The sequence below is a fragment of the Dermochelys coriacea genome, chromosome 9 (assembly GCF_009764565.3).
Source record: "Dermochelys coriacea isolate rDerCor1 chromosome 9, rDerCor1.pri.v4, whole genome shotgun sequence".
NCBI lineage: Eukaryota > Metazoa > Chordata > Testudines > Dermochelyidae > Dermochelys > Dermochelys coriacea.
Genome location: NC_050076.1, coordinates 90,817,874 through 90,845,382, shown reverse-complemented (window position 1 = coordinate 90,845,382; position 27,509 = coordinate 90,817,874). Strand labels below are relative to the sequence as shown.

Sequence of the window (27,509 nt, the reverse complement as noted above, 5' to 3'; positions counted from 1 at the left end):
CGCCCCTCTCTCCTTTTCCTCTCCTCTCGCTTTAGCTCCCCCGCTCTCCCTCCTCCCCCCTCTCTGCCTCCTTCTCTCTCTCCCGGGAGGGGGGGACGGGACGGGACGGATCGGGGCTTGTTATTGTCAATACAAGGGAGAGAGGGAGCCTAAAGATGGCGGCACATCCGGCCGCCAAGCATTCTGGGAGGCACCCGCCCGGAACTCTGCCGAAGGCCCCAGAGCGGTGGAGGCCGGAGGAGGAGAGGGTCTCTCGGCACCGACAGCCCGAAGTATGGGGCGGGGAAACAGCCTCCCTGCGGGGCCTTCTCCCCACTTGCCGTCTGGCTTAACCTGCCACCTCCTAGCCCCCCCTTCCGCTACCCTCTGACCTACCGGAAGTGATCATGATGCCGGTTGCTCGCGCCGGGTGACGGGACGGTTCGTTATCCCCTCGCGCTCCGAGGCGTGGGGTACGTCGTACGGCAGGAGGCGTGGCTACAGCACGACTCCGCGTGGCGGGAGCAGGGGGAGGGGTTGGGCTGGTTCCCTGTAGGGTCCCGTGCCCGGGTTACGCCCGCCCACCTCAGCCCTGGGACAGGGTTGGTTTGATCCTTGTCGGCTCCCGTACCTCTGCCCTGTCGAGAGAAGTACGTGCAGGCCCGTGTGGTGCCTGGGCTACTCCCGCTTGTCCGGCTCGGGGATGGGGCGGCTTGGGCCCGGCTTCTCCCACGCTCGCTCAGGCGGCGGGGGTGCCCCCTGGTGCTGCTCCCTGGGACTGCTCCCTCACCCGTAGCCGCTGCCCTCCCCGCAGGCGCGGACAGAGCCGGCCCGGGGGGAGGGGGCCGCTGCCCGCCCACTTAGCTCCCGGGTTGCCCGCTCCCGCCCTGGGGCCGGGCTGCTCCGGGCCTGCCTCCCCTGGGCTGTGTGCGCGGGAGGGTGCCTGTAGTCTCACGGCCCTGCCTCCCTCGGTGATCCGGGGGCAGCTGGGTGGGATCCCCTCTCGGACGCCTGTGCCCTGGCTCGAAGCCTTTCCAGCAGACGTGTCTGGCTGTGTAGGGCGTGTTCTCCTGCGCTCTGAGACCGCGGACGTTAAGGCTAGAGGGGACCATCTAGTCTGGCCTCTGTCCTGCACAGTGCAGGCCCAGAACCTCGCCCCTGCACACACCTTCAGCTGCTTTGTGTCCCTCGGGCTGCAGATTGTGTTGTCTTCCTGCCTGCCCCTCTTGTGGTTTCGCAGAAATGACTGACCCGGACCCTAAACGGTTGTGGGGCAGACACCCAGCTATGCTTGGCTGCTCCCCCATGCAGTGCATGTACAGCAAAAACTCACAGTCAAGATAACGTAGCTGCATTGTCACCCGGGCCTTATGAGTATGCGGGCATACTGTAAGCTACCTATTTTACAGCTGGGGAAGTATTCTGGAACACTTGCACTTTTCTAGTGCCTTCCATGTGAGGATGCTCTCCCAATAGTAACTAGGCTTGGAGAAGCCCTTGGAGAAGCAGGTACATATTTGACAAACGGGGGGACTGAAACAGCTGAAGTGCAGTGCCTTGCCCAAAGCTGTGGTAGTGCTAGAAAGATTCCAGATTTTAGGAATCCTGGTTTTGTTCTTTAACCACTAGGTACCACTCACTCACACAATGGCAAAGAGTAATATGCAAACAAGAATTGAATTAGAAAGTTGGGCTAGACTTATTTATACAATGGTATCTTTGATCTTGCTCTCCAATTTCAGACTTTAGTCAATGGTTGGCTTAGAGTGCAAAAGGAGGATTTTCCCCCCGCAGCTAATTCTGCAAAAACCAGGTGGGTTATTTTTGAGAAAATTATAACTCTTGTGAAAATTTGCATTAGATCAAAATTTAGCAAACTTTAATCAAAATAAGTTTTTGGCTTTTTTCTTGTTTAAGAGTCAGAACCATTGACATCAGGATGGAGATAATTAGATCGCTTTCTTAACAGCCTTTTGTGGTACTGGTGTGTTTTCATCAGAAGAAAAAATAATCCACCGAGTGTACTGTTGTGAGTCACTGAGGACTGAGATATATTTGTGAAAGTAACAAAACAAGCTATCAGACCCTGTTGCTGCAGACAGTGTCAAAGGACTACTCACAGGAGCTCACACCTGCTTTTTTTGGGCAGAAGAGGTCCTCAAAGAGAGACTGTTGGCAGCTATGTGATGATAGAAAAAGATACGCTAACTTGTCTTGATAGAAAGTATGGTTCACAGAGACATAGAAGTAATTTTACTGAGTTTTGCTGGAAAAAATGTGTTTGGTCTGAATAGTAGAAAAAGAACTCCTGAGTCCTAAAACCTAATTGCAATGAAGGATGGAAAAATAACTCAGGAGTGTTTTATCTAGATTCAAGATATTTTGAACTTGCTTTTGAGTGGGTGCATAATAGAATAAGTGTGTAATTGCATGGTTACTACTACAGATGCTCCCCGGGTTATGCAAGACCTGACTTGCGCAAATTCGAACTTACGCAAAAAGTTCCATAAGTCATAAATAAAATTTTTGAGTTGTGAAAATACTGCATAGTATATGGAAATGCAAAGTACTGTACAGATGCTCCCCAGGTTACGCAAGACCCAATTTACGCAAATCTGCACTTACGGAAAAGGTTCTGTAGGCTAGAAATAGGAGGTTGTTTTTTGTTTTGTTTTGTTTTTTGCGTAATGGGTATACGTTTCTGACTCATGCAAAATTCAAGTTACGCAAGGCGTTCCAGAACAGAACGATTGTGTAAGTTGGGGAGCGTCTATAGTGCGGTGTGCAAAGGAATACAGCAGTAGCATCTCCCACAAGGGAAGTCTTTGTGCTCTCACAGCCTCTCAGTCCTGTGTTATTTCAGTGATACTGTATTTCTGTTGTTTCACCCTATTATTTCATTCAAATCATGCCTGGAAAGCAACCAAGTGATAGCAAGAGTGCAAGACCAGTTCGTAAGCGAAAGAAGATTGATTTAGAGCAGAAAATGAAAATAGTGAAAAAGTATGAAGGTGGACAAAGTCTGTCATCAATTGCTCGTGAACTCGATTTGGCTACCTCAACAGTGAAAAGTATTTTGAATGACAGTGCACGCATAAAAGAGCATATGAAAGGGTCTGCTCTTTTAAAATCAACAGTCATAACAAAGCAGCGTTCTGGTGCTATCTATGAAATGGAAAAGTTATTAACAATGTGGATGGAAGATCAGATTCAAAAACGTGTGCCGCTTAGCCTAATGATTATTCAAGCGAAGGCTAAAAGTATTTTTGAAGACGTAAAGGGAAAATACAGTGATCCTAACGCAAAGTTTGTGGCTAGTCATGGGTGGTTTAATAGATTTAAACAACGTGCAAATTTTCACAATGTAAAAGTGAGTGGTGAGGTTGCTAGTGCAGATAAAAAAGCAGCTGAAAAGTATCCCGAAGTGTTACGAAAACTTATAGAAGAATATGGTTATACAGCCCAGCAAATCTTTAACGTCGACGAAACTGGATTGTTTTGGAAAAAAATGCCAGACAGAGCATACATTTCAAAAGAGGAAAAGATGATTGCAGGGTTTAAGGCTTCGAAAGATAGGCTAACACTTTTGCTTGGGAGTAATGCAGCTGGAGATTGCAAATTGAAACCGTTGCTTGTTTATCATTCAGAAAATCCCTGTGCGTTTAAAGGCATTAGCAAGGCTACCCTTCCAGTTCATTTCCGTTCAAATCGAAAGGCTTGGATCACAATGGCACTTTTCAAAGACTGGTTTATAAATTTGTTTATCCCTGAAGTGGAAAAATTCTGCAGAGAAAACGACATCCCATTCAAGATTATGCTTATCGTCGATAATGCTCCTGGACATCCCGCACATTTAGACGACTTTCACCCTAATGTAAAAGTCGTGTTTCTACCTCCTAACACGACGTCACTCCTACAGCCCATGGATAAGGGGGTCATTGCTAATTTTAAAGCCTATTATCTACGAAGAACATTTGCACAGGCAGTAGAAGCAACTGGCAGAGAGACTGGCAAGACTTTATGCGATTTTTGGAAATCGTATAACATTTACCACGCCATCATAAACATTGCTAAGGCCTGGGCAGAGGTTACCCAAGTTTGTTTGAATGCCGTATGGAAGAAAGCGTGCCCACAGTTTGTACGCAGCTTTAAAGGTTTTGAAAAAGATGAAACATATGAGAAGGTGGCAGATGAAATTGTGAAGCTTGCCGAGCAGCTTGAGCTGGAGGTTGATGTTGGTGATGTGGATGAGCTTATCGAATCCCATGGAGCTGAATTATCAAATGAGGATCTCATGGAATTAGAAGCAGCAAAAGTAAAAGAGCAGGCTGAAGCTGAGGATGAAGTTGAAGAAGTAGAAGAGCCACGACACTTCAACACCAAGGAGATGGCACTTGCATTTCGTGAGATTGACTCTGCAATGGCAAGATTTGAGAAGATGGACCCCAATTCCTCACGATTCTTGAAAGTGAACAGAGGCATTGACGAAACGCTGGCCTGTTATAGACAGATATACGAAGAGAAGAAAAAGGCCACTATCCAGTCATCTCTCGATAAGTTTGTAAGGAAGGTTGAGAGGTCTGCAACATCCACCTCTCCACAGCCTTCCACCTCCAAAGCCCCTCTAATGTCCCTGATGATGTAATGCCTGTCTCCTCCTCTCTTTCCTCATTTACAAATTAAGCCCATTGTCATCCACCATCAAAATGCAGCCTTCAGTGTGCCAGGATAACAATAGGATTAAGGTACATGCAATATTTTTTGTTTTTGTTTTTTTTATGCTTGCACAATATATGTTTCCATTTTACGTAAAATTGGGGTTACGCAAGGCTTTCCAAAATGGAATGATTGCGTAGGTCGGGGAGGGTCTGTAGTGTAATAAGAAAGATAAAATATAACAGTGATGCTTTTATTATCACTTAATTTTTTAGCCTAGTTAGTTTAACTAGTCTTTATCAGTTTGCTTTTCACTGTCCACTCGCTCACTTCTCCTTAAATTATTCAAGGATTTTAAATGCTGTATACTTAGAACCTGATGCTGAAAGGTGATTTCACTGGAAGTTGAGCGTGCAAAGCAGCTTGCATGAGGTCCTCTGCATAGAAATGTTGCTACTAATAAAGTTATTATGCAACCTAAGAAACAGTCTTCTGTGTAAGTCTTGGTGAGATTAAGAATGATGGACAGTTGTATTACAAAACTTCAGTTTAAATGCTTTGAGGTTTATTCAAAGAGGCTCTGTGCAAACAAATTCAGATCATGCAAAAACTCAAGTAGCCTTGAAGTCTTTGTTTACAGATATGCCTCCAAAGACAGTCATGTGTGGAAAAGAACCTGGGGGAATTGGAAAATAGATAGTGACGTCCTGCCGTAGGACCCAGTGAGACCGAAAGAGTTCAAGAAGGGAGATGCTAGCTTCCCATTGGAAAAAATCTCTATGTGAAATCTGGGGCCAAATTATGCCCTCAGTTATACTGGTGTAAAACCACTGATTTATTTGGCTACGCTGAAATTACTCCAGGTTTACTCCAGTGTTACTGAAGGCAACATTTGGCCTTATGTTCTTAATACTATCTGTATATTGTGTGAATATAGTAGTTTCTTAAGTGTAGTCCTCTAAAAAGGGTTACTGTGTCTAGCCAGGCTATGATTACTAAGGTGTAGCTGTATTACAAAAAATACATGTATCTTCCAAAGAGCTCAAGAAAATCCTCTTGGAATAGTTTGTCATTGTGACAAATTTTCCCCCTTGTTCATACTCCAGTGAGAGAATAACAAGACTATTTGTACTAAAGATAAAATGAGGTACCTGATTACTTTTTTAAATGAAATGAAAGATAATTGCTTTTAAAATTACTTATATACTTGAGTATTTATATAATGTTGGAGTTCTTTCATCTCTTCGTATTTTGTATATTTATCATTTTCCTTGTTTATATTTATTTCACTGCTTGAATAAAAGTTGCTATTTATGCAGGTACCATTTTACCCTCTATACCACAGTTATAATTTCATTAAGCATTAGGCCCTAGTTAAATGTACAGTACAAGGTTGGCCAGTTCACTTTGCCTGGGAAAAGAACCTCACAGTTTCCATACACTCTGGGTTCAATCATGTTCTCACTGAAGTATATGGCAAAACTGCCATTGGCTTCAACAAGAGCAGGATTGGAGCCCATATGTACATTTTCCTTTTCTGTTAGCTATATAAAGAACCAAAGCATTTATGTCTAGTCAGACTAGAAAAAGATTGATGGATACTTTCTCTAATCTATTTTTAACGATCTAATCTATGGCTTTTACTGTGCTAATCACCGTGGTGGTGGTTGTACATGCATTATCACAACCATCAGCAGACAAAATATAATTTGGTCCTAATCAGCGATATAAAACATAACTGTCTTCACCAGAACCCATTCCCCCTTCCGGCAGCTGGGATCTTCATGGGAAGCCACTGTTCTTCCGTTCCCCCTCCACCTTCAGGGATGTCTTTCGCTGTCCTCACCTGTGGCACCAGGATCTCCTCTGGTGACAGACTCCCTGACCAGCCCCAGGGTTCAGTCTTCAAGAGTCGGATCTTTTTCCACCCTGCAAAAGATAGGGCCTTGTATGGGATTTAGAGGGTGGGGAAGGATAGCTTTTGTTCTGGTTAATTTTAAGATTTGGTTTGTTTAACATTATTCAACACAGAATATTTTTAATAATTACTTCCGGTTTCTTTTTGAAGGACTATTTTTTCGAAAGAGTGGAATAACACCCAGGAAAGCAGCGTTGAGGCTGCAAGTAACAAACAAGCAATGCTTCTGAAAGCATAATAAAAGCTCTGTTGTGCAGTAGCTAGGGCCCTATCAAATTCATGGTTCATTTTGGTCAGTTTTGTGGTCATGGGATTTTTAAAACAGTAAATTTCATGATTTGGGCTATTTAAATCTGAAATTTCACAGTGTTGTAATTGTAGGGGCCCTGACCCAAAAAGGAGTTGTGGGAGGGTTGTGTACTGCTACCCTTACTTCTGTTCTGCTGCTGGTGGCAGCTGCCTTCAGAGCTGGAGAGCGGCGGCTGCTGGCTGGGAGCCCAACTCTGAAGGCAGAGCCACCACCCCCAGCAGCAATGTAGAAGTAAGGATGTCATGGTACGGTATTGCCACCCTTACTTCTCTGCTGCTGCTGGCGGGGCGCTGCCTTCAGAGCGGGGCACCTGGACAACAGCCGCTGCTCTCTGGCCACCCAGATCTGAAGGCGGTGCAGAAGTAAGGGTGGTAATACCATGACCCACCTAAAATAACCTTGTGACCTCCCCAATAAATCCCTTTTGGGTCAGGACCCCCAATTTGAGAAACACTGGTCTCCCCTGTGAAATCTGCATAGTATAGCTTAAAAGCCCACCCAAAAAAACAGATTTGACAGGAGGAGACCAGATTTCAAGGTCTGTTACGCATTTTTCATGGCCTAGAATTTGGTAGGGCCCTAGCAATAGCTAATAACATTTTGATAGTGGTACTAAAGAAAACATTTCAATCCATGTATCAAAGTGATTAATCTGTAGTCAGATGTTAGAAGGTAACAAGGAAAAATAAACAATGTGGACCTATTACAGTGCAATAGGTTTGTGATCAATTTAAAATATATTTAAACTACCTGCTAATTTTAAGAAATTACTTAAAAATGTAAAATAGAAGACTTCCTATATGAGAGCTTCAGGTCTCAGTTTGTTCAGCGTAGCTTACAGCAAAGTCTCAGCCCTAGCATCAGAGGAACAGAAGAATTGCTATACTTGATCAGACCCATGGTCCTTTTAATCCAGTATCCAGTTTTTGATAGTGGCCATTACCAAATGCTTCAGAGGAAGGTGTATGAAATATTTTAGAAGAATTATGGAATAACCTTCTAACAGAGAAAGTTTCTTCCTAATACCTCTCATGTAGTGGTTGGCTTATGCCCTGAAGCATGATGATTTATATCTTTTCCAAACTTTAGGGTTTTTTAAACTCTGTACTATTTTACCTCTGGGTGTTCTCATTATATCTATATAAATATCTATTCTTTTGGCTTCAATGATATATTGTGGCAATGAGTTGCACAGGATAATTGTATGTGTAATTTTTTTTCAGTGTAAAGTGCTGACTTTGGAGTTCACGGAATGTCTCTGTTCTTTTATTATGAGAAAGATCAAGCTCTTTGATTCACCCTATCATCTCTAGATTATTAATTATTTAGTATACCTTTACCCTGTCCCCTCTAATTTGTCTACTCTCTAAAGTAAACAGCCTTAATCTTTTCAAGTGGGGTGTGTGTGTCGGGGTGTGTGTTGTATAACAAATACTGGAGCTGCAGAGAGAGTCTTATTTAAAAAATAATCATTATATGCTATTTTAAGGCACAGTATTACTCTGAAAAATGACTATGTAAAAATAGAACCTCTATTGAATCATATGCTCACTGTGTGAGTTCAGGGTTGTATCCTGTTGACTTCAGGGACAAAAATAACAATTGTTGCTTTTATTCCTGTTAGCCATACAGTTTGTAGGGAATTGGTTGGATTCTATTCCTTCTTGTGCATCATCAATATAATTGTTTGCTAAATTCCAATCAGTTAGACTTGTGCAGCCACATTGAGAACAATACTTTAGTACTTCAAAAATATAGACAAAACGGAAGGAGTTCAGAGGGGAATCAATAAAAGTGACCAGGAGCTAGAAGGACTGATTTATGAGGGAAAATTAAAGGTTTAAGCCTCCCAGAATCAGGCCCTAACACAGTGAAATACAACTTAGGCTATGTCTACACTAGAGACCTTAGAGCTTCTCCCGCTGACATTGCGTTGTGTGCACTACCGCTTATGCTGGTCAAACTATGTCGCTCAGGATATATGTTTTCACACCCCTGAGTGACATAAGTGGTAGTGTAGACATGGCCTATGGAGGGTAAGTGACAACTGAGAAGGTGGGATGTAACCATTCATTTTCTACAATATTTGAAGATTATGAACACTAAGGAGGGAGATTTCAGAATAGCAGCTGTGTTAGTCTGTATTCGCAAAAAGAAAATGAGTACTTGTGGCACCTTAGAGACTAACAAATTTATTTGAGCATAAGCTTTCGTGAGCTACAGCTCACTTCATCGGATGCATTCAGTGGAAAATACAGTGGGGAGATTTATATACACAGAGAACAAGAAACAATGGGTGTTATCATTTCGTAACACCCATTGTTTCATATTCTCTGTGTATATAAATCTCCCCGCTGTATTTTCCACTGAATGCGTCCGATGAAGTGAGCTGTACTTCACGAAAGCTTATGCTCAAATAAATTTGTTAGTCTCTAAGGTGCCACAAGTACTCCTTTTCTTTTTAAGGAGGGAGAGGAATTACTGAGGGTGATGTCCCCTGACAACTAGGAGTATTGGGATGAAATTAAGAAAGGGAAAATTTAGGCTGAATATTAGGAAAAATTTCCAGGTGGTAAGAGGCCTCAGAACAGACTGTTAATGGAAGAAGTGGAAACCCTATCACTTAAGTTATTTAAACTGAAGAAAACAATATAAATGGACCTTGGGAATAATCCCATATTGGCAGGGACAAGTACTAGATCAAATAGGCCTTCCCATTTTAATGTGATTGCATTGACTATGCAGTTTAGTAGGAAATTTAAATCCTTTAATTATTGCACTTATTGGCAAGTAGAAAGTACAACCAAACTTTTCACTTCGGCCTCTCTTGGCTTTGTCATGCAAATAAAAACCATACTGACAGGCTTTTCGGGTAAGGAGATGTGATGGATAAATGCAGATTGTTTGCACCAGGAGGCTCCATGCTATCTTGCTTTAGTAACGGAGGTACTTCTCTGATGGATTATATCTACTAAAGGGACAACCCATCCTAAATGCTCAAATACTGAGGGACAATCTACACTCATTCCTATATTTGCTTTCTACAACCAACTCTCTGTATAACTTTTCATGAGTGATGTACCCGAGTATTTGGATTCCAATATCTAAACCAAGGATCCACAACCTTTGGCACGCGGCCCATCAGGGAAATCCGCTGACGGGCTGGGACGATTTGTTTACCTGCAGCGTCCGCAGGTTCGGCCGATTGCAGCTCCCACTGACTGCGGTTCACCACTCCAGGCCAATGGGGGCGGCGGAAAGCGGTGGCCAACACATCCCTCGGCCTGTGCTGCTTCCTGCAGCCCCATTGGCCTGGAGTGGTGAACAGCAGCCAGTGGGAGCTGCAATCGGCCGAAGCTGCGGACGCTGCAGGTAAACAAATCGTCCCAGCCTGTCAGCGGATTTCCCTGATGGGCCATGTGCCAAAGGGTGCCGATCCCAGATTTAAACTGTCATTAAATTTAATCTAAATTTGGGTTTTGCAGATTATGTATTATATGTTTCTTATGAGTTTTTAAACAAACTTTGTATTTGTGGATAATCTAAGCACTATAACTGGATATACAGAAACACTTTTCTCAACATGTATAAATGTAACATTAGCTTTAATAAATTTTTTTAAATTTTCTCACCCTGCTCTAATACTTTGTCAGCTATGGCTTTCATGACCTTGAATTTGGTCTGCTAAATTTCTGTATGTATTTTGTTGTTTTTATAAATCGGATCAATGATTCACAATATAAGGAAGGATTTTACAGTTTGGAAGATGAATTAACCCTTTGTGGTAAATTTACAGAAAGGGAAATCTCATTGGCACACATGCTCTAGATTCGCACATAAAATAGCATTCATTGTCAAAATACACATTGATAAGTGTTTGTAGAAGGAGAATAGTGTAGTTTGGTATTTGACATAAGGATATGGACTTTGCTTTACATCATGAGACTTGTAGTAGTAACCTTCAGTTATAAGTGGTCCCACATCTGTTGTCATAATGCACTTAAATATTATTACTTTAAAGTATATAAACCTACAGAATCAAAATGAATCACTTTCTTAACATTCTCTCTCAATCTTGCTATTGCTGTTGATTTTAGTTTGCATATTTTCACTTCCTTATCATTCCTTTGTCAAATCTTGAATGAATTCCCATTACACACATGCAAACACAATCTCTTTATTTGCAGATTTGGTTAATGAAACATTTTAAACTAGTTCTGTCTTTATTTTTTTATTTTTTCATGGAATATCCAGATTTTAAATAGGATGTTTCCTATTCCCATATTTCATGCAAGTGTGTGGTAATTATAACTCATCTCTTGGTGTCTTGTTTGGTTCCATTATATGTACAAAAGTTCTCAAAATCTTGTGGACCCCCTTGGTTTTAATTTATATTTATGATTAAAGTAGCTGGAAGATGCTAACAGATGAGAGATAAATGTCCAGCTTCTGATGTCTGATCACATCACTTAGTTACCATATGTCCATTATTGCTGCCAAGTTTTCTTATTTATGCTGGTATTAATTAATTCACCCCTCCCATAGCTCTTTTCCCCATTATTCATTCTTCTGCCCTTCATATCCACTTCCAGCTTTTAGTTGTTTGTGCGAACCCTGTTCAGATATTTCCTACCAGAACAGATGACATTTGTTTTTCCTTTACAGCAGTATGCAGGGAATGTGCTGTATTTACATAGGATTCCATCTTCTACCTGGTAACTTAAAACAGCATAACTCCATGCAGGCTCTATTTTAACAATCCGTTTCTTACAATTGCTGACAATTTTCTGGAATCTCATTCTCTTTTTTGTTTTTTTTCTGTGATGACAACACAATACTTCTATGTCCCCCATCACTATACTATCTGAGCACCTCACAAAAAGTAATGAATTTACCTTTGCAGCAGCCATGAGGTATGGAAGTATTATCCCTGCTTGACAGATGGGGGACTAAGGGATGAATTGTGAAATCCTCAGTGGACCTGACGTTGGTGACAAAACTCACATTGACTTCAATAGGGCCAGGATTTCACCCAAAGAGATTAAGGCCCAGATTAATGGAAGTTAGGAATCTAAATACCTTTTGAGGATCTGGGTCTAAGTGACTTGACTATGATCACCTATTAAATAAGGAGAGCCAGGAAATGAACTGAGATTTCCTTCATGCCTGGGTGGTACCAACTACAAGTCCACCCTCCCAAGTCTCCTCTTATAACTGTGATTATGGAGCCCTTGTTGCAGCTCCAACGTAATGGTTGTAATTTACTTTTTATAAGACCAGAGTTGGTCTTCTCCAATAAATTTTTTCTCAAAACCAATCTGCGTGACATCTCTTACCTGTGGTTTCATTAGTATTTGTGTTTTAAATTTTCCCAATTTGAAGTGAATCATACTGTTTTAGAGAAATGGAAGTGAGAAGAGGTTTTTCACTTTTTGAAAATAATTCAAACGTGTTACTGTATTTTGGAATGTCATTTCTCAAGAACAGTTTATCTGAGAAACTTAGGTCATTTCATCTGTTTTCAGTGAAAACTAGTTCCTATTGAGTTAATTTTGAAAGGTGTTTCCATTAATTGAGTGGAATCGGAAAACTCTGAGACCTTGTCTACACTGCAAAGTTTTGTCTGCAAAAGCTGCCTTTTGCTGACAAAACAGGAAGTGTACACACTACAAAGCTACTTTCGGTGGCAAAACAAAACCACCTCAATGAGAGGCATAATTTTAAAGCGTTTTGCGGCAAAGTTAAAGCGACAAAGCATCAGTGTAGACATTGCTGTTTGTTTTTGTTGACATAACTGGTATCTATCACTATCCCACAATGCCTGCTGTGACTGTTCTGCTCACTGTTTTGGTCTCTGGTGCCCTGCAAGAATGTGCCCCTCCCCTTTCAAAGCTCTGGGAACTGGGAAGTATGACAGATGAGTGTGCTGCTCTGCTTCTGGAACAAAGAGTAAATTATTAATCTGGAATGCTCCTGTTCTGCCCTGCACTAGGAACACAGCTGCCTGCTGTGGGAGTGCAGGGCTGGGAGGGGAACAACAGCTGTACTGCTTTGACATTCCTCAGCACAGAGAGCCCACAGAGCTGCTTGGGATGCTGCTCCTGGCAGCTGCCGAGGCTGGGAGAACTCGGGGGGAATCACAGAACCATAGGCAGAGTGGGCTGCTTTGGAAGAGACTGCTGTGCTAAGCAGAACTGGGGAGGGCGAGGCTGACGTGTGTGGGGGTGTCCCCATTCCTCAGGATAGGTCTGTCATCTCTCTCCTTTCTCTCCTCTCCCCCCCATTGAAAAAGCAGCTGACAAACTACTAGGATACCACTGGAACAATGGGATTGAGAAACCTGCATCATGTGATGCTGTACTTGCCCCATAAGGCATTGCAAACCCTTCCCAAAGCACCCTTTGCATCCAGTTGCATGGTGGGGTAGCTACTCTCAGCCTTGATGCAAGAGCTGCTAGTTGTGGATGCATTCTGTCAACACAAGGAGCTAGTGTGGACATGCAAGAGTGGTTTTAATTAAAGCGGCACCACTTTTGCCAACAAAACTTTGTAGTGTAGATAAGGCCTGAGTTACAATTCATTCAGCTTCATCCCTATCAACCCATGGGAATGGGGAGGTGTGATTAGCTTTCACAGGGACATTCCAAAGCCACAGGTGTCTTTGAATCTATTGTGGATCTCAGTACAACCATGGAGGGCTTGGGCTTTTTGTGCTATGGTATAATGATACTACCAATTTCCTCTCCATATTAGTACGATTTATTGTATTCCCAAAGTTTTGAGGGGGGCATGGAATAATGCTCACTAGGGGCCCTGTCCCCAGCATATCCCCTGCACAACAGTGTGGAGAGATGCCATGGCCTCCTTTCCTCTTCACCTACCCCCACAATCTATCCTTTCCTCTGCTAGGTGAGCTTGCTAGAGGACAGCATTGGGGCCTTTGAGTTCTTAACCACACACTTTTCAATCTCCATAGGTTGTGGGCTTTCTTGGCACTCTTCCATCTCTCACAGTTGCTCTGCGCTGCTGACCTAACCACCTCAACTTCAGTTCAAGCAGTTCAGTTAGTAAATCCTTAGCAGGACTTTTAAGGATTTTGCACAGCCAGGCAGGGTGAAGGTGAGCAGAACCATAGGCTATGCTTTCACAAAGTCTGCATGGGGGGGCAGTGGGCGTGCAAGCAAAGGTTCAGAGCTGCATGGGACTGCAGGCCTGCGTATGGATTAAGGAGGAGGGTCGGGAAACAAGAGCGGGATGGGGATGTGGGGGAGGCATGTGTAACTGAGGGCAGGGCACTGAGGGGCCGCGGTGACGCTGTGGCTCAGGTAGGGTGGGTTGGGCTTAGGGTGATGAGATGTCCTGATTTTAGGGTCTTTTTCTTATATAAGCTCATGTTACCACCCACCCCTGGTCCTGATTTTTCACATTTGCTGTCTGGGTCACCCTAGCTGGGCTCTGTGCCCGAGCGAAGGCAAGGTGGGCTTGTGTGGGGGAGGGGCGAGACACTTTACCCCCCCCCCCGTCAAAGCCGCAAGATGGAATGGGCGGCCAGAGCTGCGTAAACCTTCGGCCGCCAGTCCTTGCACGCATGCGCAAGGAGGCGGTGCCGCGCGTTGGCCGCCGGGAGTTGTAGTGCCCCCGGCTGGCAGTCGAGCTTCCGTTGTTATGGTGAGGTGCGACATGCCGTAAAGTGGGCCTGCTTCCGGCTGGGGCTGACGGGAGGGTCGGGGCCTCGTGTGAGGCATCTGGGACTCGGAGCCTGTGGATGCCAGTTCCACCTCTAGCCCCTCCGTCCGCCCGGCCCCCCAGGGCCCCGCCCGCCTCGTCTGGCAGGCACCCAGCGTCCCCACGATGTTCAAAAAGTAAGTGAGCGGCTGCTGCCGCAGCGGGAGGTAAGGGGCGCCCCTCGTGGGGCCGGGCCCCTCGCCCTTGGCGGAGCTGGGGTCCCGTGCTGGCGGGTGGGGCCCTGCTGAGCCCCTCCGTGGACGTAGCGGCGCCCCCGGCCGCTGGCACCTTCTCTCGGTAGCATAGAGGGGCAGGGGCTGGGCTGCTTTGGCTCCCGGGCGCTGGGTCTCCGGGGCAGCCCCCCCCTCCCCCGCGGGAGCCCGTGACTGTTCCCTGCGGCCAGGCTTGGGTTCACCCCCCCGGGGGGCGGGGTGGGCACTTTCCTCTCTCCCCACCCACCACAGTGCCGCCCCCGCAGCCACCGCGCACCCCGCACACGTCCCCGCTTCGTGGCGGCGAGAGAGCCTGGCCCTAGCCAACGGTGACACGAAGGGCATCAGTCGTAGAGATCCCGTGCTGTGAGGTGGAGCCGTACATAGGAGTGCCGGGTGGGTGCCTCGGTATTGCCATCGCTCAGCTCCTGGGCCTGGCGGGTCTTTATTTAATGGGTGCGTTTTAAGTAACGCAGGGGATAAAATGCACACTGATATTTCACCATTTCATGCAATGCTGTAGACTTGATGCTCTCTTTATAATGCTAGATTTCAGAGTAACAGCCGTGTTAGTTTGTATCCGCAAAAAGAAAAGGAGTACTTGTGGCACCTTAGAGACTAACAAATTTATTTGAGCATAAGCTTTCGTGAGCTTTGTTAGTCTCTAAGGTGCCACAAGTACTCCTTTTCTTTTTATAAAGCTGTATTTCTGATCTTCTCTAGTGGTGTCTAATCACAAAATGAATGTTGTTAAACTATCAGCCTGCCAAGATTTTTAATAGGTTCACATTATACCTAAAGATAATACTTAGGTCTAGGTAATACTTAGGCTAGCCATTAATGCGGGGGACTGGACTTCATTAGATGCCTCTGGAGGTCTTGGAAAGTATAAATAAATGCATCAATTATTGAACAAATAAGAGGTGTCTCAAACACTGATATAATGCAGTTCTTAGCACTCTTCTCCCTTAACCTTTCTTTCGGATGTTAGGCCTGTCCCTAAGTGTAAGTGCTCTTTCCTAGGTTTTTGTACTGCTGTCTTCTAGCTAGTGGATTTCAGAGAATACGTTTAAGTGGCAGATTCAGTTTGTAACTTCATATCTAAATAGTTTGGTGATAAAATAGATGTGTGGCATTGTTAAAGCATGTAACATCTGGGATAACATACATAATTCATTTTTTTTTAATTGTTCCCTTCACATGTATCCTGAATCTAAATAAATATTTTAAATAGGCTGTATAAATAGGTTTTAGGATTATTAAAACATATTTTTTAATGTACTGAAATAACAATCAGCTTGGTAACATACATCTGCCAAAGGAATGAGAGAAAAAGCTTTTGTCGTGTACACGCTCAAAGCTAAGATAAACCCAGAAACGCATAATAACTTGTATTAATGGAACCAAATGGGACAAATTTAGGCTCCAATTATGCAAGTTGTTCAGTGGAAGCAGAATCAAGCCCTAAAACTAGAAGTTAATTAAAACACTCCCATTAACTTTGATGGCGCAGGATCCAGCCTTTAGGGAAGACCCCTCTGTCTGGGGAGAGTATTGCTGACTTCAGTGGGACTGACCCAAATTGGGAGAATATTGGGCTTTACTTGCTGTGAAAACAAGTATTCGGCATCTAAATGCCATTTAGCTGCCACTGAAAAGTTGTAAATTGTGTTGTATTACAATTATCTGATTGTTTCCTTTAACAAATGAGTTGCATATTGCCTAAATTAAAGTTATAAAATGTTTTTGTGAATAGTACATGTGGGCATTAAATTGTAACCTTTTGTGAAAGATGTACAACTTCAGTACTGCCAGACATTTGATAGCTAAATTACATGTGCTTTTTTAAATTTAAAATCGTGATCATACTGGGATAATGCAGACAGTGAAGTCTGTTTTGTGACTTGGCAGGTTTGATGAAAAGGAGAACGTATCCAACTGCATCCAACTGAAGACATCAGTTATTAAAGGCATTAAGAACCAACTGATAGATCAGTTTCCTGGTATTGAACCATGGCTAAACCAAATTATGCCAAAGAAAGATCCTGTCAAAATAGTAAGATGGTAAGTTTCTCTTCTTGTAACCTCCACTCCCAAATTGCCTTGATGTTTACTTATTACATACTCTTCTGTGTCCCAGCAAAATTAAGTCTTTTTTGAGAAATACCTTTTCTCTTGGGTATCATAGATGAGAATGCATGTAGGAGCTTATAAATTATGACTAGTTCAAAAGAATCCATGTTCACTATGCTTTTGGAAAGCTATGTAAGAACTCATCCAAATGACTGAACCATCACCTGGTGCATGGTTGGTGTTACTGGGAATAATTATCCCTCAGAATATATCTTTTTTTCAACACACAGAGACAAGATAAAATAAAAAAAAGTAAGATTTGAAAAAGATTTATGTTATTTGCTTATGGTTAAGTAAGTGGGGTTGAGAAGAGTGTATTAGGAGGAGGTGGAAACTTGGAGAGCATTTTTTCACCATATCTGGCTTTCCAAGTCTGACTTGATTAATTCAATTTTTTTATACACAGTGCACTGTATACTTGTACTGAACTTCACTGTCAAATGTTAAATTAAAAAAACAGAAAGCAGACCCATAGTGACTGAAGGGCTGTGCCTCTTTTTTGTATTGCTGCTAAGGGGAGAAATGTTGAGGAACGTAGGTATATGAGCTTAGTAAAGGAACTTGTGACTAAAATGTTACTGCTTGAATGCCCCGTTTCTGCATCAAACAAATGGTGAGATGCAGGAGAAACTGAGTAGTATGATGCAGTACCCCAAAAAAGTAATTGGCTCTTAGAGTAACTCTTTTATCTTGCAGTCATGAACATATAGAAATCCTCACAGTAAATGGAGAGTTACTGTTCTTCAGGCAAAGAGAAGGGACATTTTACCCAACGCTAAGGTTACTTCACAAATGTAAGTCTCTTGGGAGCTGGGCATAATAAGGGATGAGTGGAACTCAAATAGGTTTCTGTACTTACTGTATCAAACAAAACTTACCACTTGCATATCTCTGCCATAGATAAAAACAAAATAGATCCAATCAGTAAGCTACAGGTGGAAGAAAGCTGTTAAGTCACTTAGTTCTTTTTGCTGCCAATGTGGGATTGTGCCCTACAGCATTTTTTTGTGATGCTTTGTGAAATCTTGTTCTTAAATGTGCAAAGCTTCCCCCAGTTCCTCTGGGAGACTTTCCCTGATATGCAGTCTAAATTGTTGTTTTACCCTATTACCTCATGTTATATCCCCCTGTTCTACCCAATATTTCTTTTGGTTCTATTTTTTTTTTAATAATTGTATGTGGTTATCATGTAAATGTCCTTGTAATATGTATTTTGCTCCTCAACCCCACCCCCTCCCGCTCCAAAACATATGTTTGATAAGATCAATCCCTTTTGGATTTTGTTTTGTTTCTCTTCTCTGAATTCTTCCTGTTTGTTTACATTATTCTGGTACCAAAGAATAACATTTGCAAAAGCTCCTAAATCCTACTGAAAATTAATGGGACTTGGGTTACTGAGTGACTTAGGTGATTTTGAAAATATTACCTGACATGTCCAGAACTGATGTCGGTATTGTAAATGTTTTGTAGTTTGTAGTTTTGCAGAGCTTCTCTCTCTCCTTGACACTTGTATGTTCTGATCCCTTTCTCTTTTCTGTGTATCTGTAATCCTCACCACTTCTGCCCCATCACATCTAGACTGAAAGCTTTCAGGTGAAGGACTGCATCTTTACTTGTTTTGGGGTGTACAGATTTGGAGATTTGGATACTTTAAAACAATAACGTTGTCATTGTGAGAACCCTTACTGAAATTGTTACTAAATGTGTGGGAGATTTAGGTTCAACTATCTTAGTCATCTTCTTTGGATCAGTAGTGGATGAGAAATGTGAAGACAGTGCTCATATCCTTTGGAGACGGTGTTGCCAAACAGCATGACCTCCAGATAACTGACGGAGTGATGATAAATCTCCAAAAAAAAATTTACTACCTTAATAAACTAAATTTGTGATACCTGTAACTTGTTTTGTCCTTTTTAACCTGATTTAGAACATGCAGGTGTATTACTGAGTCCACCCAATGGCATGGATTACTGATGTCTGTCGTCATCCCTCCTACAGTGTGGTAAATCATAATTCTTCATTTCTCCCCCCTGCCACCCCAGATCCATTTATTTTACCACATCAGCAGGTTGATAAAGGAGCCATTAAATTTGTACTCAGTGGAGCGAATATAATGTGTCCTGGCCTGACCTCTCCTGGAGCGAAACTTTACCCTGCTGCTGTTGATACAGTTGTTGTATCCTTCTTGGTCAATTATATTCATGTATGCCACAAGATGAGTGAATTGTCTATCACTGTATTTTACAAAGTTAGTCATAGTCTGTCCTGAATTATACTAGCTTTTCAAGAGCCCTGCCTCTAATAGCCTGATAAGGGACAGAGGTATTCAGATTCTTCTGCAGAGTAAAAATTGTTCCATAGTTCTTGCTTACGTTGGTTTTGGTGCATAGTCACTAATGATTACAGTTTTGTCTGTAGTTCTTATTTAAGGGCTTATTGAGGGTCAGGATGGTGTTGCGTTAATTTAAACATAATTATATTTAATTGCATAACTATAATTAAATCATCCAAATTAGCATAAAAGGAGACTGGAGAGGAGAGATGTAATTCACCACACAAGCAAATAAAAATAAATCTGTTGGAGCTTTGCTCAACTGTATATTGATGAAATATTGGTCCTACTGATGTCAAAGGGACCCTTGCAATTGATCGGAGCCAAGATTTTACTCTATGCCAGTGATGGACTCCATTGAGTGTGAAGGGGCAAGCATTCCAATCTCTGGTCTCGCCTCTCCACTGACTGAGACTGGAATAATCGGCAGGTCCAAGCTGGGTCATCTAAAATGCTTCTACTGTGCTGCTACTGTTAGTTAGCATGCGTCATTGTTAGCCTTAGGGCTTGTCTACACTGGCGCTTTACAGCGCTGCAGCTTTCTCACTCGGGTGTGAAAAAACACCCCCCTGAACGCTGCAAGTTTCAGTGCTATAAAGTGTCAGTGTAGACAGTGGCCGCGCTCCCAGCGCTGGGAGCTATTCCCCTCATAGGGGTGGATTTTTTTTTTTTTCTCCCAGTGCTATCCTGCGACTACACAAGTCACGTTCAAGTTCTGTTGCTGCGGTGATTTAATGTGGCTAAAGAAGACATGCCCTTAGTAATGAAAGAGCATACATCTGACTTCTCTGGTGTTTCTTGATGAACCCAGGACTGAGAGTCACTGTGGTAGCTGGGTGGCAACTCCCTGACACTGCGAGCCCTTCACTCGCTCATGCCCTCTCCTCTGTTATGTCAGCCCTTCCTTTGCCTGCAGGCTAACAATAGGTGCACTCCAGTTCATGAATCCCTTTGAAACCTCCCCTTGTGATACCCAGCCCCTGACACTGGCTATTCACAGAATTTTCAGATCCTGTGCAGCATTCCCCAATTTACTAGTTTTTACTCATGTAAAGTACACAGCACCTGTGAGCACTTAAATAAACCTACTTTTGTTTCTTCCTCAGAAAGAATAATGTTTTAACTAGAAACAAGAGTGTGTGGAAATAAGTGCTTACGATATAAATTGAAAATCTCTATTTATACTTACAATAGTTACCTTTCCTATTCAATAAAGTAGATTCCCCCACCTCCAAGTTCAGCCTGTTGCAGGGCAGGGTGGTGGTTCCTCAATAATCGGAATCCAAATTTTTTTGTGAAAGCACCCCAGTCAGTGAATGGATTGGAAGCAGTGTGTCCTTCTCAACACAGTTATACTGAAAACAGGTTTTGGTTTCTATTCACAGCCAGGGTGAAGCTTTCTATTGTAATGTTCTTTTTTTCACCTTTAAGTGGTTTTGACTCTCTCTCTATATCTCTGATGGTTTTGTCTATTCAAAGTCTCAATAATGCGCAAGGCTAAACAATTGAGCCTTGAAAATAACATCACTGGCCAAACAGGGCAGGGTGACAACCCCACCCTTGCCTAAGTGGGACATTACTGAGACATCCTAGTGACTTCAAGTCCATAAAGCATACTTTCAATATAGGCATCCGATGAAGTGAGCTATAGCTCATGAAAGCTTATGCTCAAATAAATTTGTTAGTCTCTAAGGTGCCACAAGTACTCCTTTTCTTTTTTTCAATATAGATACATTATGCCTTAAATATTACCTGTATGTACATCTCACAATGGTTATTAATATTCATAAGTTACAAGCTTTCTGTAGACACCTTACATGTTACTATTTATGGATAATACCCTGCAAAATGTGTTCAGTGTAATGAGTTTGTCAGGTGGGACTTATTTGTGAAGATCAGAATACCCTTTGGCTCAGAGTTTGTGTCACAACTTTATTGTTTCAGTTGTGTCATTGGTTACGTTCCTCAGGATTTTGGCTTCCTAGTAGTTTAAAACAACATCCCAGATGTACAGCTTTAATCAGTGTATCATTCTTTTAAGTAAGGCAGGACCATCACCTTTCCCTATTAGGCACAAAGGAAGCAGTTAAACTAACAGCAATACAGTACTGACTTTACATGTGGTTTTTTTTTTGTTTTGTTTTATTTCACTGCTGTTTAAAGGCAATACAAACTGTGGCTGTGTTTCTTCCCACATTGACTCAGCAGTTTAATGCACTATATTTTTTCTGCTTAACAAATCTAGAGCACTAGTTTGTTAATATTCTGCCCAGTGTTTGTTCAGTGAGACATAGTACAAGAATACAGTGCTTTAGTGCTTACAATTGTATTTAAAAACTAAGCTCTTGAGAGTAATAAAAGGGTAACAGTTATCCTAGTGACTATGATGCTTCTGAAGAGGTGTTTCCTAATGTTCTCCTGCTTTTATTTTTTTCTGCGATGTGCTTCTTTTAAAAAACAAACCCGTATTCCTTAGCTGTACGTTGTAGGCAATAATGGCAGAAGGAAAACAACATGCACTGTGTGTCGGAGTCATGAAGATGTCAGCTGAGGACATGTGAGTCTCGTTTTTAAAATTGATATACAGTATAGCCTACTCCTTGTGATGATTCTTAATTACATTTAGAAGACAGTGACCTAAGCCAGAGTTTCTCAGTGTGGCTGTACTGCTGTTCCTTCCAAGTGCAGAACTCTTTCAGGCGTGTTTCCTGCTGAAGCATTCTAAGAAGCACAGAAAAATCTATTTAGGTCTTTTCTCCTTCTCTTCCCCCCCCCCCCACAGAACTGCAAACCATTCTTATTTTTTGCATGAGAGAAAGGAAGAGGGATCATGTTCTGAAATATGGAAAGTGTCAGCTTGTTAATTTTATTTGCCGTTTTATTTTCTTAAAGGCCTTAAACAAAAGTATCTGTATATAAAAATACTTGCTAACTGATGGGACTCAGTGTCCCGAGAGAGTTGTAATTTTGATGTTTAGGAGGCTGAGTCCATCACAGTGATGCAGTGAACTTTTCATGTTTGCCAGGACAATAGAGATTTAGAAGTCTTACTGGCACTCTTTCTCTGCACTTGCCCTTTTCTTCATGTTGTTCTCTTGTCCTAACCCTAGTCCATCTCCATGCATAGAATTCCTTCTGCTGAGTTAGATAGCTTGGCTACGTTTCTTCTGGAACTTAGAGGCCCATTCATGGGAGAGAAGCGAAGTGAAAAACTACGAGAGGAGGCAGCAGAGAAGAGACTGTTTTGGGGGAGGGATAGCTTAGTGGTTTGAGCATTGGTTTGCTAAACCCAGGGTTGCGAGTTCAATCCTTGAGGGGGCCATTTAGGGATCTTGGGCAAAAATTGGGGATTGGTTCTGCTTTGAGCAGGGGGTTGGACTAGATAACCTCCTAAGGTCCCTTCCAACCCTGATAGTCTATGAACATAAAGGGATATTTCTTTAGCTGCAAAAGGCAAGAGGAAGAAACCTTTATCTCCTAACTATTATTAATGTAAGTTTTTTTTGTTTTGTTCTTTTTCCCAAAAGCACCTAACTGACTTAGGCTGTGTCTACACTTAAGTGCACTGCTGTAGCACTTCAGTGTAGACACTCTCACTACAACATGGAGGAGTTCTCCCATTGCTGTAGGTAATTCACCTCGATCAGAGGCAGTAGCTAGGTCAGTGGAAGAACTCTTTAGTTGACCAAGTGCTGGCTACACTGGGGGGTTAGGTTGGCATAGCTATGTCTTTTGGGGTGTGGATTTTTCACACCCCATAGAGACGTAGCTATGATGACGTAAGTTTTCAGTGTAGACCAATCCTCAGGCTTCTAAGTATCTAAGGCACTGTCTACACTAAAGTGCTACAGTGGCACAGCTGTAGCGCTGCAGCTAAGAATTCTTCCATCAACGTAGTGATATCTATACTGTGCATTAAGTGGGCTTAAATGTGTGTCTCAGGGTTTGAAATTTTTCACACCCCTGAGAGACGTAGCTAGGTCAACCGAAGTTTGAGGTGTAGACCATGCCTAAGTGACTTTTGAAAATGATACGTAGGCTCCTAAAATCGGTGAGAGGCTTTTGAAATTTCTACACCTTGAGGCTCTTTATAGGGCACTGTAAACATGTGAAACATCAAATGAGCAGAAACGCTCCCTGAGAAATAGATAAATATTATTATTGTAGCACTATCCACATTTTACAGATGAGGACATAGAGGGAAGTGTGCATACATGTAGTCTTGTCTCAGGTCTGCAATAACTTGCCCAAGGTCATTGTAGATGTGGGCTAGAACATAGGTATCCAAATGTCCAATCCTGCTGTCTAACCACTGAATATCTTGACTCTGAAAGAGAGGAAAAAGAAGGGGAGAAAGGAAAGGGACTAGAGAGGAGAAAACAAATGACAAAGGAAAATGAGAATAGAGAGAATCCATATAGTGCCTAGGTTACTACAATATATAGTTTCATAATCTTCAGCTTTTTAATGTACTTTGTGAGCTCACCTAACACTTTGATTGAAGCTGCAGAAAACAATGACAGAAGGTTGATAAAGTAACAAGTCAAATTGCTGCTTACAATTGGGCTACTCATTAGATTAATGGGGCAGTTGCTGTTTTTAAATAAATAAATCAATCAATATATCCAGACTTATGTAACATTTCTTCCAGTTCTTAAACCTAGAATGATTGCAGTTCTTTTCCTGCTTGGGGCTGGAATTAATTTCCACATCGTGTTTGTATTAAGGGGATACACACACGAAGCATAATTTAGAAACAAAAGGCTATGAGAAGAAGAATCACTTCTAAAGCACTTTGCAGGTTTCAGAGCCCTTCAGTTATTTTTTGCAATTCTCAACTCTCATGAAGGAAGTAGGTATTCTCATTTTATAGATGGGGGAAACTGAGCCACTAAGTGACTTGCCTGCAACTAGAGTTGGTGGCAGAATTGGAATTAGCACTCTCAAATTTCTGGATTCCAGCAATGTGTTCAGTCTCTGACACCTTACCAGGATGTATGCCAGGGGATTGGTCATAATTTTCGTAATGGAACTTTGAAGAAAGTGAAGTTTTCTCAAGTAATAGAAGGGTTGGTTGAATAACTGAGGGTTCTGTCAAAAGGGTGCAATTACAAATTGGTAGGATGACAACTGGGAGATTCCTGCTGCTTGAATGACTTTTGTCATCTTAGCAGGCATTAGGAAATGATTTGAATTGAAGGATTCCAATGTATAGAAACAGCCTGTGTTGTTGTTTTACCATAAATGAGTGGAAGGGAAGCAAAAATGTGGTTTGGAGTTAAAATATGCCTAAAACACATCTAGCAGTGGCCTGGTGGTGGTAGTACATTGCACTGTCATGAAGATGGCTGAGGGTCTGTTCTGTGTGATGTCCCTAGCACTCTGAGATGAAAGGGCCTGGATCAGTACATGATCATGTTGAGCAGGGTACCTAAATTAAGAAATAAATAAGTAAATATAGGCCATTAAAAATGGTGTTACATCGGTAGAGAACTACTATCCAGAGGGAGAGGGCTGATCATTAGTACCTCTTGCTGCTTCATTGATGAGACTATAAGAACATTAGCTTTGGAGGAGACTGCACAGCCTACCAGCATGAGAAAAAATTATGATGCCATTGAAGTTTGTATGAGTACAGCCCTGCATGGATACACAAGTGTATCCGCATCCAATCTGCTATCTGCAAAAATTATCTCCTGATATCGGCAGGTTTGCAGGGCTCTACGCTGAGGGCCAGGCTGAGGCTCTGAGGCATCCTCCCTGCTGGAGCCTGATCAGGGGGAGCTGTGGGGAACCTGGGTGGAGTCGCGGACCCCCCACCTACCCTCATCTGGGTGTGGAGCCTGGGATCGGGGACACAGCCAGGGGCTGCTCTCAGCTCTCCCCTGCCCCCCAACCCCCCCGGCACTACAGGCAGGTGGAAGGTCCACCGCGGCTCCCCACAGCTGATCATTTGGCTCTTACAGTGGCTGAGCTGCGGCTCCAAGCTGCTCCCCTCCCCAGATGGAGTCGGGTCGGGGGGAGCCGTGGCGGACCCTCAACCTGCAGTGGGCCAGGGGCCAGAGCAGTCACTCAGCTCAGTATCCCTGCCCCTCAGCACAGGGCAGGTGGAGGGACCCAAGCTCCCGACGTTGCCAGCACGGCTCTCCTGGACCCAGCTCCGGCTGGGGGGGTCGGCTTAGAACCGCAGCTTGGCTGCAATAAGAGCTGGGTGGGCAGCTGTGTGGAGCTGTGGCAGACCCTCCACCTGCCCTGGGTACCGAGCCCTGCACCCCTACCCAGTATCCCTACCTCCCAGCTCCCCCCCCATTCAGGGCAGATGTAGAGACCCAGGCTCCCCACAGCTGCCAATGTGGCTCTCCCAGCTTTGGCCTGGGGGGAAGAGGGCTGCTCGGAGCCTCAGCCTGGCCACAGTAAGAGCCAGGTGGCCAGCTGTGGCAGACCCTCCACCTGCCCTGTGCATGGGGCCCAACCAACCTTCCACCCAGGGCAGGTGAAGGATCCATGCCACAGTTCCTCACAGCTGCCTGCCTGGCTCTTACCGTCAGAGCCCTGCTTGGATACAAAATTTGTATCAGCAGCTGCAGTGCTATTGTCAGATATAAAGTGGATACCTGTGGATTTGAGGGCTCTATGCATGAGAGAGGAGAATCAGCAGGCAGATAGATGATGTATTTGGTTGAGTGAATGGAAGTCCACCCGGTGACATGTAATGTTTTATAATTTCATTTCGGTCTGTTTTTATTGGTGTTTCTTAGCACTGGACAGTCTTTTTCTGGTAGATGGGTGTTTGTTTTCTAGTTTCATACTACTTTGCCAGATATTTCTGGTTGTGGTGTGAGGTGCAGCTGAGCAGTAAAGTTTGATTCCTACTTCAGGGATTATTTTTTTTTATTATGTACTTTGAGCTTTCTTATTTTGTAAAGATGCTGTTTAAATTAAAAACTAAGGTATAAAGTCACAGTCAACTTACATAAAGAGGCTCTTCTACAACTTTCCCTGTATTTTAACATAAGTTAACTAACATGACTACAAACTGTAATGTAGATGAGCCCAAAAGGTTAGTTGGATTGAATTGGAAATATATGGTAATGAACCATTATACCTTTTTACATTTAATTTTTCCTTTCACAGTGAGAAAGTCAACAAAGGGATTGGCATTGAAAATATCCATTATTTAAATGATGGCCTCTGGCATATGAAGACATATAAGTGAAGCAAAAGAAACGGTGTGACCTTCCCCCCCCCCACCAAAGGAATGCACTTAGAGTAAATGGACTGCTTTGTAATTCCTTTTGTTTTTAATGTGACTGAATGTACAAATTTATTTTGTTCAGTGGCTATGCTAAATAAGTCAAGTGAATGCTAAAGTCCTGTTAGCGGCAATAGTTTTCTAGACTTTATTACAGTTCTTAAGCTTTTATCCTAAACCCATGTTGTCAGAATGCTTGAAGATGTATCTGATGAAAAGGTCATATGTGAACAGTGAGTAGAACACTTTCTGCTAAGAAGAGAGAAAGCTAACAGTAAAATTTTGTGCTCTCTCCTAGCACAGTAATTTAAATTGGATTTAGGATATATTTAATGCTGTTGTATATAAAATTTCTAAAACATGTTAATGCATTTGCTTTTGATAACAGGAAGTCTAGAAGGATGTTAGTTTCTGACTTTTCAACACACAAACTGGATGTTTCTATGTTCCATATGCTTTGTGTCAAATTCTAATTTAACTTATTGTCCAACAATAGTGGTTTGAATGTTTTACTCAGCTGAGTGGCCACTTTTTAAGATGCAATTAGTTTTATGGACTGTAATATAAACACTGGATTGTGAGACACATGACATCACCAAGATACGCTATTCAAATGATCAGTTTTTCCCTGCATTGAAAATCTATAGTAACAATGGGGAAACTTTAAATGGCCACAGTAGTAAGTGCTAACAGCTTCTGTAACCAGAAGTTAGTATTTCTGGGCCACATTTTAAAAGGAATATCAACTAGGCCTCCATTTGTGCACCCTATCACCTGCACATGTACTGTTACTACTTATAAATGGGGACTGCATGCATAGACTCATCCTCAGCATTAAAGTGATTGTGCATGCTGAAAGAATGTTATGTGGAAACATCTGGAATGATCAGAGTAATAACTCTACATGACTCGTTGGAAAGATTTATTAATATTGTAAATCTTTTTATTTGTATTTGCAGTTTTTAATTTTGTATCAAATGGCTTCTGTCTCA

The 27,509-nt window shown here is 42.7% G+C and overlaps 3 protein-coding genes across 7 annotated transcripts in view; 2 read left to right on the top strand and 1 right to left on the bottom strand.

Annotated features, from left to right (window-relative positions):
• The window catches only part of CUL4B (cullin 4B), a 31,586-nt gene extending 31,080 nt beyond the window's left edge, over positions 1–506 (bottom strand). Inside the window, exon 1 of the mRNA XM_038416142.2 lies at positions 376–506. Coding sequence (XP_038272070.1) covers positions 376–388 — 13 coding nt within the window. The 5' untranslated portion in view covers positions 389–506. The remainder of the gene's footprint in view (positions 1–375) is intronic.
• MCTS1 (MCTS1 re-initiation and release factor) lies at positions 141–27,509 on the top strand. Of its 2 annotated transcripts, XM_043492710.1 has the most exons (7): positions 141–272; positions 1,722–1,792; positions 16,712–16,864; positions 17,630–17,727; positions 18,976–19,109; positions 21,755–21,822; positions 26,400–27,509. In XM_043492710.1, the coding sequence occupies exons 1-7, from the start codon at positions 156–158 to the stop codon at positions 26,479–26,481; spliced, it is 723 nt and encodes a 240-aa protein (XP_043348645.1). In that variant the 5' UTR covers positions 141–155; the 3' UTR covers positions 26,482–27,509. The 2 variants fall into 2 exon arrangements, with proteins under 2 accessions (XP_043348645.1, XP_038272075.1); XM_038416147.2 differs by lacking the exons at positions 141–272; positions 1,722–1,792 and adding an exon at positions 14,401–14,725.
• LOC119861256 (tigger transposable element-derived protein 1-like) lies at positions 844–19,068 on the top strand. 4 transcript variants are annotated; one of them, XM_043492706.1, is made up of 4 exons: positions 1,895–4,724; positions 16,712–16,864; positions 17,630–17,727; positions 18,861–19,068. In XM_043492706.1, exon 1 carries the CDS (start codon positions 2,888–2,890, stop codon positions 4,622–4,624), a length of 1,737 nt encoding a protein of 578 aa, XP_043348641.1. In that variant the 5' UTR covers positions 1,895–2,887; the 3' UTR covers positions 4,625–4,724; positions 16,712–16,864; positions 17,630–17,727; positions 18,861–19,068. The 4 variants fall into 4 exon arrangements, with proteins under 4 accessions (XP_038272072.1, XP_043348641.1, XP_043348643.1 ...); XM_038416144.2 differs by lacking the exons at positions 16,712–16,864; positions 17,630–17,727; positions 18,861–19,068 and adding an exon at positions 844–1,792 and having other exon boundaries at positions 2,900–8,314; XM_043492708.1 differs by lacking the exons at positions 16,712–16,864; positions 17,630–17,727; positions 18,861–19,068 and adding an exon at positions 11,767–12,180.